The sequence below is a fragment of the Drosophila kikkawai genome, chromosome X (genome assembly GCF_030179895.1).
Source record: "Drosophila kikkawai strain 14028-0561.14 chromosome X, DkikHiC1v2, whole genome shotgun sequence".
NCBI lineage: Eukaryota > Metazoa > Arthropoda > Insecta > Diptera > Drosophilidae > Drosophila > Drosophila kikkawai.
The window spans coordinates 9816016-9828118 of record NC_091733.1 but is presented as its reverse complement, the minus strand read 5'-3'; the positions used below and the strand labels follow the sequence as shown (position 1 = coordinate 9828118).

At 36.0% G+C, this 12103-nt stretch overlaps 1 protein-coding gene across 6 annotated transcripts in view; it reads left to right on the top strand.

Moving 5' to 3' along the window:
• mgl (low-density lipoprotein receptor-related protein megalin) overlaps nt 1–12103 on the top strand; it is a 164896-nt gene that overhangs the window by 18893 nt on the left and 133900 nt on the right. For 3 of the 6 annotated variants that reach the window (XM_070287814.1, XM_070287813.1, XM_017182503.3), the window contains exon 2: nt 10043–11171. In XM_070287814.1, coding sequence (XP_070143915.1) covers nt 10751–11171 — 421 coding nt within the window. In that variant the 5' untranslated portion in view covers nt 10043–10750. The remainder of the gene's footprint in view (nt 1–10042; nt 11172–12103) is intronic. The other 3 variants (XM_070287815.1, XM_041774986.2, XM_070287816.1) reach the window with 2 other exon arrangements.

The window sequence follows — 12103 nt, the reverse complement described above, 5'->3', positions numbered from 1 at the left end:
AGTTTCTTAAGATAATAATTTGATAAAGCCTTGTTTTTTGTGTATTCATTTTTTGAAGATTTCTCCCTTTCTCGTGACTAAAGCCACGTGATATCTGCAGTCTTTGTTCTCGAGAAGAACTCACCGAATCTTCAGGGGCTAATTACTATAAATTCCCATCGATATTATTTTTTCTTTATTTTTTCGGGGCCATTGGAAGTCATAAAATGTGCAAAAGAAAAAGCAAATAACCGAACGTGACTGGAAATTATAAAATTAACACGAATATTGTTCATGTTTGTTTCGGTTTTTGGTCATTCGAGAGACTCGGCTGTACCCTCTCCATATATTTCTGAATATTCGTATAAATAAATGGGTAAATGCATCGAGATAAATAAGTGGGCAAATATGCAAACTGACAGACGGACAGGTAGAAACAAAAGAGCATAACTAAAAAGTAAGAAAAAAATATATATAAAATATAAAACCCACTCGTAAACAAACAAAAATGTTCTGCGATCATGTGACGATTTAATAAATTGCTTTTATTGCCTTCATTTTGTGTTGGTCAACCGAAATGCTCTGCACTTGATTTTTGGGGTCTTACAATTTTTTAAAGAATCTAAAATTTATTTCAATTTAATAAAGAAATTCATTTTAAATATTTATAAAAAATGATTATGGCCAGAGTTCAGTGACTCAGAGACACCACTTTTCGCTGAAATCAAGTAGCCGTAATTCGAGGCCATGACTAATGCCAGATATTGGATACTTCAAGACTATCAATATCATGGCTTTTCACTCCAAATATCCGCTGTGGAAGTGGGTATTGAATTACCCAAGTGGGTAAAGGGTGAAGGGTATGCCGCCGCCGTCGTTGAAATCAAATGAACAAAAAAAAAAAACAATATTGTATGTATATGTGACTGCGAAACATCTGGATATATATTTCAATGAAACAAGTGGAGGGCAAATTGTTTTTTATTTTTTATTTATTATTTTTATGCTGAGAGAAGCGGCAAGCCGTGATTAATTGTATGTGGATTCCGCAGCATGAGGCCATATGCGTAAACACACTTGGCTTTAATGTGCTTATATCGTAATATAATATATCTTACTTTGTATATCGTATATTTTCAGATAGGAACAATCGTGGCCTCAACAATCTAATTGCACTTGCACGCATTTTTCAAATCGTTTACATGGGCATTCTAATGGTTTTGATTTTGATTTGATTTTCTGAATTTTTTGGCTCAACTTTTCCATTGTTTTTGCCACCTAAAAATTTTGATTGGATTTTGTTGGCCAAAATTGAGAGCTACATATGTGTATTTCTATGTGTTTGTGTGTGTTTGTGTTTGTCTATGAATTTCGTATTGGAACCATTCAAGTTCAATGTTGCCAAAAAGCAAAGGCAAAAATAAAACACACAAAAAATAATGCACAAAAAAGTTGTTTGTCGATCGAAATGGTTGCGTTTCAAATGGGATTTTTTGCAAAAAAAGGGGGAAATGTATATGAAATATAAATATATTTAAAATAATTAATTATATTTTATATATATTCAGACCCTTTTTGGGTATAAAAAAGGAGAAAAATATCTTTAAAAAAGATTTATTTATAAGAATAAGTAATATTTTTTCTAAACTAAAAAAAAAGGAAAGGTTTATTTATTTTTTATTTTTATTTAATATTATTATTCAAGTCTCTACTTTCCTAGTCAAAATCCTTTCGATTTTTCTTGTTTTATCTTGCTCAAACTTGTATTAAAAACAAACTCTCATCTTCAGTTGGTGTTTGTTTTTTTGCAGCTCAAACTTTAACTTTAGATGCTTGCCATGGTCAGCTGAGTCAGTTATATACATATATATTCCCTTTCCCCCAGTTAAAGCCCTTACCGATTCAATCAGTTAGCCCCCCCGAAGCAGCGCCATTTTTGCAACATTTTTATTATTGAAAATTGTTATTTTAGCAGCCAGAGAGGAGGCATCGAGAGAAGTTGAAATTGAAATTGGGCGCAGCTGACTGGAACTGTAACTGCTCCTCCTTAAAAAAAATGTGATGTGATTTCCTTTCAACCCCCTCTCCCACCACCCCCAAAGGGAGGATGGGAGTTGCAGACTCCAGTGTAGCATATTTCCGCCTTGGCTTCTGTCTATCTTCATTGGGATTTTGGTTTTTTTTTGGGTGTGTCGCACCTTTAAAAAGAAAAACTAAAATTAAACAAAGGCCAGTAGTGAAAATAAAAGGGGAAAAATCTGGAAAAATCAGTGAGAATTGGAAAATGTGCGCCTCTGACTGTCAGGTCGAGTCAACTCCAAGTCAAGTCGAGTCAAGTCTAGTCAAGTCCATTTTGTTCCATCACTCTGAAACTGCAGCCTATATCTATTGGCTTTGGCTTTCACTTTGAGCGCAGATTTTTCCCATTTTCCGCTCACTAATTTTTCCGGATGCAGCTCGTCGTTTCGCCCCCCTCAGTCTTTCTCTCTCTCCAACTCTAGCTGTGTGTTTTTCATCATCGTCGTCTCTTGGGGCCCGCATCATTGCAACTTCCTTTTAACAAAAAAAAAAAAAAAAAGAGAGAAAAACAGAGAGGCCGAAATTGACCTTTGTCTAGGGCCATGGAAAAGCTACACTGAGGGAAATTAAGGTGTTACTTTGAGGGTTTAATTTAAAGCTTGAATTTTAATTTATTTATTTTAATCTAAGAAAGTTATGAATTAATAAAATTAAATTTTAAATATTTTTCTTTCTTTTTTTCGGTGTAACCTCTCCCTCTTTCCACTCTCTTTTTTTTGTGATTTTGTCATTCTATTTAGACATTAATTATGCTAGTTGGTGCGTAAATTTCCGCTTCAGTTTTTGAAAAGAAGCCAAAACGGAAAAAGGAAAACTAGAACCCCCCCCCCCCCCGCCCATCCTGCCCCCCTTGAACTTTTTGTGTGTAAATAAATCTTTCGGATGCTGGACATTAAATGACAGTTGAGCTATTATTCCCATTATTATTATTATTGGCACTAATCTGGTTGCTGTTCGGCATGATTTGGCTCCCTTAACCGATTGCTGATGGTGATTAATGGCTTTGGACTTGGCTTTGGATTTCGGATTTTGGATTTCGATTCGGTACGGTCTGCTGAGGGCTCTGGGATCTATTATTCGTTTTGCTTTTTAATTTATGGCATATGGAGATGATACCTCTGTGTTGAATAGAGATGTAAAATATATAGTAAAAACCTTAAAATGCCATTTTATAAATAGATTAGAAAAATATACATTTATTAATCAAATATCATCTTGCAGTTGGTTATATTATTTTTTATATTTTTTTTTTATAAACAAACTCACTTATCGCTATATATTTGCTATCTCTAGGGCAGAGACGACACCGAGAGATGCCGTGTGAAAACAAAAGCGAAATCCTATGGCTTAAGGCTGCAAAAGCCATTTAATACCCAACTGTCGCTCACTCACTCAGCCAGTCAGTCAGTCAGTCAGTCAAGCAGACAGTCATTCATTCAGGCAGCCATTCAGTCAGTCTTTCAGCCAGACAGTTACTGGGCTGAAGTTCAAAAGGCATAAGCACCTCAATGGATTCTCCACTCTGTAGCCAGAGTTTTGGGGCCAACAAATTGAGTGCACGGAAAAGGGATAATCGTGCCGAAAATCCCCGAAAGGTTTTCCCCAACACAAAAAAAAAAAAAAAAAAAAATACAACAAAATATACAAAAATGCACAGAAGGAAATCTTCGTTTTCTGTTACGAATTTTTCGGCTTGATGCCAATGCCAGAGCTCACACAGAGAGCAAGGTAAAAGCAGAGTCTAGCCGAAAAATGTTTCTCTATTTAAGCAGCAACAAAAAATAAAAAAAGAACCTCAAATTAGTCTACAATAAATGTATAAAATCATAGAATTCTAGTATTTAATTTAGCTTTATTTTCTATTTAAGGTTCTAATAAAATTCCCAAATTTTCCTATCATTATTCCTACTCTCCCAGGTAACCATTATACCCTGTTCTATATAGAGCATCATATAAATATCAGTTGTGTATATAAACTGCCGCGTGTGTGTGTGGCAAGCGAAAAATGGCAATGTCCAAAAGTGGCAAAGGGGATTTCAGCACCCACAAAAAAACCCCCCCTGTATAACACCCATACCACCCACCTGCCCTTGGGCCCGAAAATTGAAATCGAAGCCGTAAAGCAGCGGCAAAGGATCGGGTTTTGCGAGAGAACAACAACACAACACACAAAAAAAAAAAAAAAAAGAAAAGGAACCAAGAAGGGTCCTGGAAAAAGAGCTCAACGCAAACACGAAGGAAATACAATAAAAATATTTACCATTGTCGTGGCACAGGTGAAACGATAGGGGGGGTGGTGAAGGTGAAGGGGCTGTGGGAAAGGGTTAAGGGGTTAAGAGAGAGAGGGCAGGGGGGTGGGGATTTGGGTAGCGAGGTTAACAGAGGGGTAAATGCTGCCTTGGACCTCCTTTTGAATGGCCAACAAAGAGAAAACATCGTAATAAATAAATGAAAATGACGAGGGCAATTGATTTATGTTACCGTTGCATAACTTTTATGCAGCACTGCGTGTGTTCGTGTGTGTGTGTTTTAAGGAATTAGATTTATTTCGGGTTTTTTTTCCCCTCGAGTTGAATTACCTTAATGTTATCAGCAAAATGTTTTACTGCAGGCTCTTTATCTATAGATAAATAATCTTGTTTCGCTTATTTCTTTTGAAAGACAAGCAGACTTGAATAAAAATATTAAGAGCGTGTTAAATTTATATATAAGGGCCTAATTACACCAGGCTGCATTTTTGCATCAGTAAACGTATTTTTTTTTTACTAATAGTTTTAAGTGTTTGGAAAAAGTATCGTCCAAGTTGCGTTCATTTCGATAACAACAGATTTGTTCGATTGTCGTGTCGATTACAACAACAAATTTGTTAGATTTCTACTCGATATTCGGACTATCGAACAAGTTCCACCACCAAATCGGAAAAAAACTAAGCAGCTGACGATTGATAATTCAAATAATTCAATCTGATTTCAAAAATTGCGTTAATTTCGATTTCGATAGGTACTTAAAACTAGGTTTGTATATATTACAAAATTATATTAAAAATAGTGCTTAATGCTTCTTAAGAAAGTTTGCTTTTATTTTGCTTTAATAATATAATTAATAAAATAAAATTATATAAAATAAAATGAATAATATTTTAATATTATATAGTCTATTTCACTAAAATTTCATAATTTCATTAAATTATTTTATTAAAAAATACTAATAATTTCTGCTAAAAATAAATCTATACATTTTATGTTTATGCTGATTTTAAATATAAAAAAATATATAAATATTTTTTTTTATTAGTTTTTGTTGCTTATTTTTTCTTTTAACTATTTTGTATGTCTGTTTTTCCTAGTAAATTTTCGTACTATTTATTTTTTTTTTTAATTTTCAACCAAACCATTTCTTTTAATAGTTGCACATTTACTCTTTCACTACGTTTTTCGCTGCGTTGGCCATAAACTCTTGGTCAAATGCAGACGCGGCAGCAAAAATTGCAAATACGTGCACACACATTTGGTCGTATGCAAATATATATATATATATATATATATATATATATATATATAAGAGTATATATATAAACTTCACCCATTAACACAGTTTTCACTCAAGTCGGCCAGAAGATATTTAACCCAAATAACAGAAACCCAGAGAGACGGAAGACCGTAGAAATAAGGCAAAAGACAGAAGACGAGGAAGAACGGGAAACAAAGACAGACAATGAACTAGCAAAAACGAATAAGAAAAGAATTTGTTTTAAGTTAAAAAAAAATATATGAATAGCAAAAAAAGATTTAAATAGGAAAATGTGGCGCCTCAAAGTCACTTTACCTGTTTTTCACTGTGAAAATTTGGGTATATTATTATTTATATAATATAAATACTAAATTTTTATATTTATTTTAAAGCTTTAAACAACACAATAAAATATAAGAAATATTTTTTTTAAATTTATTTCTAGAATTAAACAATGAGTTTTTTAGTTTAGCTAAAAATCTTTTTCCAATTGCTAGATTTTCCTGTTTATTTCCCTAAAAAAATCATAATTTTCATAAACCGTAGTTTTTTAAATTTATTTTTTATCATCTCAAGTCTTTTCTCGCCTCAACATGCCTAACTTTGTCACTCTTATTTTCAACTTATTCATCTCCTGCTGCTTTCCAGTTGCTGCATGCAAAAAACGAAAGGTGAAAAAGGGAAAACCCATTGAATTTTCAGCACGATTTGTCAAAAGCAGAGCCAAGAAAATACCCTTTTTGGTCTTAACGATCCCTCTTTTTTTCCACCTTTGCAAATCTCGCAATGAAAGCATATCAAAGCCAGAACACACGAAACAATGATGAATCAAGGTGAGAACCGGAAAATGCCGGCTCTGGAAAATGTAGAGAGAGAGGGGAACTAGTTGCTGCCCAGCTGAAGCTGAAGGAAAAACAGGAAAACTCAAAGCTCAAAGCTAAGCGGTACTGGGGGGGATCGGTGACGTATCAACCTCCATCAACATGAAGTTGACAATGGCAGAAGGTCAAAGCGAAAAATCGAAAGAAAAACGAAAAGAAAAGCCAGGCTAGGGGTGTGGGAAATTGCTCTGATTTTTTTTCAATAGATTATTTCAATTTAGGCGCGAAATAAATGAGGCCAAAGAGAAAATTTGCTGGAAAATCAAATGGAAAATTAAAAAGAGACGAAAAGAAGTTGAAGAAATTGTGGTTCTTATCGAAAATACTTACTTAATACTTAATACTTACTTAAATTAAGAAGTATTATTTTCTGTTTATTATTTTTTAAGTAAATTGTGATGATACGCTTGCTCTTAAATTTTGTATTCCTTATCGAATTACCGCACCCTTCGTACACCTATTTTTTCCCCCATTTCCTTAAAGCCAAACTCCATTTTATGTAAACCAATTCCCAGGACCAAAACGGTTTCCCCTCGGCTCTTCTTCAATTTGTCATTTATTTTCCGCTTTATTTCTTTGTCAGAAGTCCTCCTCCATACCCCCCCTTTGAAGCTCAATAAATACTGTTCCTTAATGTAAAACAAAATTTAAATATTTCAATTGGGAATCCCTTTCCCTTTTTTATATATTTTTTCTTGTTGTTGGCAACTTTTCTCCACTTTGGAGTATATTTTATGGTATTATTTTTATTTATTATTGGCTTGTCTGCGGCCTTCTTCTGCCTTGCCGCCTCTCCTTTCGATTGTTGTAAATTTTTATTTATATTTTGCTTCTTTCTTTTTTTTGTTATCATATTTCATATTCCTGACATAATGCGCACCTGATGCCCAGGCCGCGTGTGGCCAATTGGCCAAAAACATTTTGCGGTGCCGTCTTCGGATATCTTATGGCGGCCTCCCCCTCTCTCTCCAGATATTTCCTGATTTTGCGTTCCTTGCTTGTTTTTTTTTTTTTTTGGTTTTGAATTTTCACTGAGAGCTTTTCAGCGCGAACATTAGCGGGATTCTGGTTTCTGAGCGGGGAGAAGGGGGGAGGTTGGGGAGTGCAATAAATCCAGATCCGAAATGATTTTCTGGGGGAGCCGGATTGGATCGTTAGGCAAAATGCCGCCTCGCCACAGCCCCTCTTCCATTTCAATTTCAAGTTATGACGACGTCCTAGTGCCCCATCTAGAGATGCTCAAAAATTAGGAATATATTAACAGGGTTTTGATATAAATATAATATTATGATATATTTATGTATATATTATAATAATAAAAATATATTTAGTTGCTTTAAAAATTCAACTAAAAGTCTATTGAATAAACCTGAGTCATGTCACGGTCGCCAGGTATTAAATTGAACCCTTAAGATTTCTAATTCAATATTTATTTTAATTTACCTATATCCCCCTTTCATATTTATATTGATAAGCCTCATTTCCTTCATAAATTTGTAAAGCTTCAATAATTTCCATAACTTTTGTCATCAGTGACATGGGCACATCACTAGCCTCTGTCACTTCCTCCCCTCTGCACCTGTGTTTGTGGCCATTTTCGAAAATGGCTTTGGCAATTTCTTGGTTGCCGCGTAATGAAAACGGACAGGTGTGCACTGCCTGGTCGAAAAAACCACCCACCACCACCACCTGAAAAGTCCCCCCTGCCACCCCACTCCACCACTACACACTCCAGAGTTTCTACTGCCCTGTAGACAAAAACGTTCGTTTATGATAATGAAAACGATAGTTTTGCGTGTTTCAAGCGGACAAAACGTCCGATTCCGGCTCATAAACGATAATAAAGTTAATCACCTGTCATGGGTTTTGTGGCAGAAAATTCTATATTTTTCGATTGCGGACCTTTTACGACATCATTATCGGGTATAATCTTGAGAATTTGCGATACTTGTCCGCTGTTCGACCGTTTTCGCGCCCGCTTTTGAGCATTTAGCGAAACAAATGCGAAAAGTCCAATTCTTTTTCCGTATTTAATATTATAAGAAGACATTTATTTTTCGGATCCATCCACATTTAGTCCGCTCTTTGTCTGCTGGGTGACACGCGTAACTTTTCATTTTCGCGGCAAAATGTGTCGCAGATGACTATGGGCCCTGGGCTAGATGTCCATGTTGATGATAAGCTGGCCAATGTGGAGATTTTTGTGAAACCTTATTCTGTATTTTTTTTTTTGAGGGACTTTCAAGGTTAACAAATTTTCTAAGGCAGGACTTGATGACAAGTGTTTCTTTAGTAGAAATTTCAAGTAAATATTAAGTTGTTCTTGGCGCAAAATTTTGTTGTTTAATTGAAATATATAATATAATTTCTTAAATACTTAATTTATTTGTTAATCTAAATAATATCTTTCGTTTATGTAAGCTTTAAAATAAATTCGCTATTTTTAATATTACGTTTTCAATTTATTCAATTTTATGCCTGTTTTTTTTTAGTTATTTTTTTTTTCCTTTTTAAAATTTTGTTTGATTTTTTTTACCAGGTTTTGAGTGCATTTCATCTTTGACAAGTTTTGCTGGCTGCCTTTTGCATTGGGCTTTCCTCTTTTGTTTTCCATTTTCTATTTGCTATTTTCTCATTTTGTTGTTGTTGTTTTTGTTGCTATTGCAATTTTCCTTTTTGTTTTTTGTTTTCAGTATTTTTTTTTCTGTTTTTTCTATTTTTTCTGTTTCTTTTTGCAATTTTGTGCGCCTAAGCTTGGCTGGCGTGCGTGAGCTTTTGTGTGTGAAAACAGGTTTCACTGATTTTCAATTTCAATTGTCTGCCACAGGCATGTGTGTGTGTTTGAGTGTGTGTGTGTGTGTGTGTGAGAGTGCCTCTGTATGTGTCTATTTTGTGCCATTTTTATTTGCGCACATTAGCAATTTCTTTTGTTGGCTCGTCGTCGTCGTCGTCGTCGGGCCTACTCCTCAATCTGACCTAACCGCATGACCCACCGCCCACCGCCCTCTCAAAGCGACCCACCACCCACACCTCCCACTTATTGTTATTGTGGTGCAGAATGGGGGGAGGAAGAGGCTTCCCTTCTCCTCGTCGTCGTTGCCTTTTTTCCACTTTCCATCGAGACGATGTGCGTGATTTTCCACTTGCGTCCATACGCTTAACCTCTCGATTATTATTATTTTTATTGCTATTGTATGTGATTGTTGCTCATCTTTTTAATACCTTAAATACCTTTTCATATCAACTTTTATAAAAGCATGCAGCTTTTAGTATGGTTTTGTTCCCTAATTTAATGGAATCTATGAAATGTTAAATAATTGTTTATTAAGAAAACTAAGTAAAATTTATTAAAAAATGGTAAATATATTGAGGAAGTAAGAGTAAATAGAAAATAATGAATAATAGTAAATAATTAATACAAAACCAATACATAAATAACAGTGAATAATTAAACAGAGAAAAGCAAACTCTCTACCAACTAATCGCCTAGCATTTAATAATTGGAAAATACTCTGGGAAAACATTTTGCTAACTTTTGCCTACTTATTTTCTCATTTTCTTATTTTCCTTTTGCTTTTTTCTACTTCTTGCAGGGCTGCAGTGGAAACTCCACAGGACATGCAATTTCCCTATCAAACGAGGGAGCTAGCAACAATCAGCAGGCTGCCATCTCCCTTGCACCATATTAATTTTTATTTTTCAAGTGTCTGAAAATACAACGAAAAAAAAAGGAAATACATGAAAAAATACAGAAAATAATACAAAAAAAAAAAAAAAAGAAAAGAAAATCGCGGGCAAAGGAGAAAAGTTTAAAGACGCCGAAGGCAAAAGTTCACATAAAGCAGCCGAAAAAAGTTTTTCAATTATTGTAAAAAGTGTTAAAAAGATAGGGACAGACCGTGCAAGAAAGAGCGAGAGAGGGAGCGAAAGAGATGGTTATATTCCAAGCATAAGCAAAAAAAAAAATTACAAAAGTTCGAGCAAACGGAATTTTTAAATTTAATTAATTGCTCTTTGAAGTGCCTACGGCCACGCCTACGATTTATTAAAAAATTAAACGCGTTAATTTTTCGCTTATTTCATTAAAGCAGCCGCCGCCGTCCGCCGACACAAAATATATATATATAAATAAGGAGATATAAAAAGAAATCGCAGTGTTTTTTTTTTTTTGGGTTCGCCACCCTTCAAAACCAAGGACTCCATAAACCAGAAACCCACAAAAAATATCAAAAAAACAAAACAAACAACAAGAAACATAGGCCGGTCATAAGGAGCGGAGGACGAGCCGCCAACGAACCAGGATGAATCCGACGCCCGTGGGCATTGGATTCGGATTTGGTCGCAAGCCGCCCAACAAGGCCAAAATGCGTTCCCGCTGGCGACCGCCGCCGCTTCCGCTGAGCCCTGTCGAGGATGAGCATACAGCGGACAAGCCAGAATACCACTTGGATCCCCTGGAGGAGCAGCAGCACCTGGAGTCCTCCTGCTCGTCAATAAATGCCACAGTGAGCCGCCGCCCTACGCAACATAATCAACATCATCATCAGCCTAAGCATCAACGCCACCACCACCAGCATCCACAGCAGCAGCACTCACAGCACACTGGACGCGGCCAGGTGACAACCCTGGCGCTGCTGCTGCTGGCCCTAGTGGCCCTAAGCAACCTGGAAACCCTGCTCGCCGTGCGAACCGAAGGACCGCGCAATCGTCATGGATCACCAGGTGAGTTGTAAAAGCTCAAGAAACTGATACATCTTGTAATTTTAATTAATGCAAATGTTTAGCAGAGAGATTAAGCCCTCTCCTCGAAAGTGTCATTGACTCTAGGAACTCCCCATTAAAATCCCTTGACATGTTTGAGTTATAAATTAGGAGATCTTTGTCACTTTTTCCAAACCTCCCACCCTCACATATTGATTAGCACTTTATGCCGGCAAATTAATGCACAAAGCGTACGTTGTCTGTCCGTCTGTCCGTCACTTTTATCCGTCAGTCAGTGAGGCAGCCTCCCTCCCACATAATTTCCCCCAGTACGTGTGTGTGCGGCGGTAACTGTTCGTGTCACTTGAAAATCTTGCCCGCAGCATGACCAACATTTCCTCTCGTCCCTCTCAATTTCTACAAAAATTATGAACGCCCCGGGCAGACAATCGAAAGAAAGCAGCCCAGGCAAGGTCCGCCAAGCACAGACAGAGAAAAAAGCGACCAAGATTCAGTACAAAAAATTAATAAAATTACAAAAATCGTTACAGACCAAAAACAAAAGCCAGACAAAAAACAAAGCAACAACAGTAGGAGCTCGCAAAAAAATTGTTAAAAAAAAAACCGAACTGGGGGGAAAATAACAAGTTAGGGGGAGGGTTTGGAGGGAGGTCATAATGGAGGGCGAGAAAAAAACAAATCCCTCGCCGCATTTCCCGCAAATTCTTCGCGGCAAGTCGATGGCGCAAAAGTGCGCCAAGTTGTTGGCTTTTGATTTCTACTAGTGCCAGCGAAAATACAGGGTATCAGAGAGGAATTTTCGTTTGCGAAAACTTGGTTAATAAAATATTTTATTTAGTTTAAAACTAAACTTTAAAGAGTTTTGAAAAATACCAGTGACAAAGACGAAAATTTATTTAAATAATCGTACTCCTTGTTTTTAAGAAAGTGTG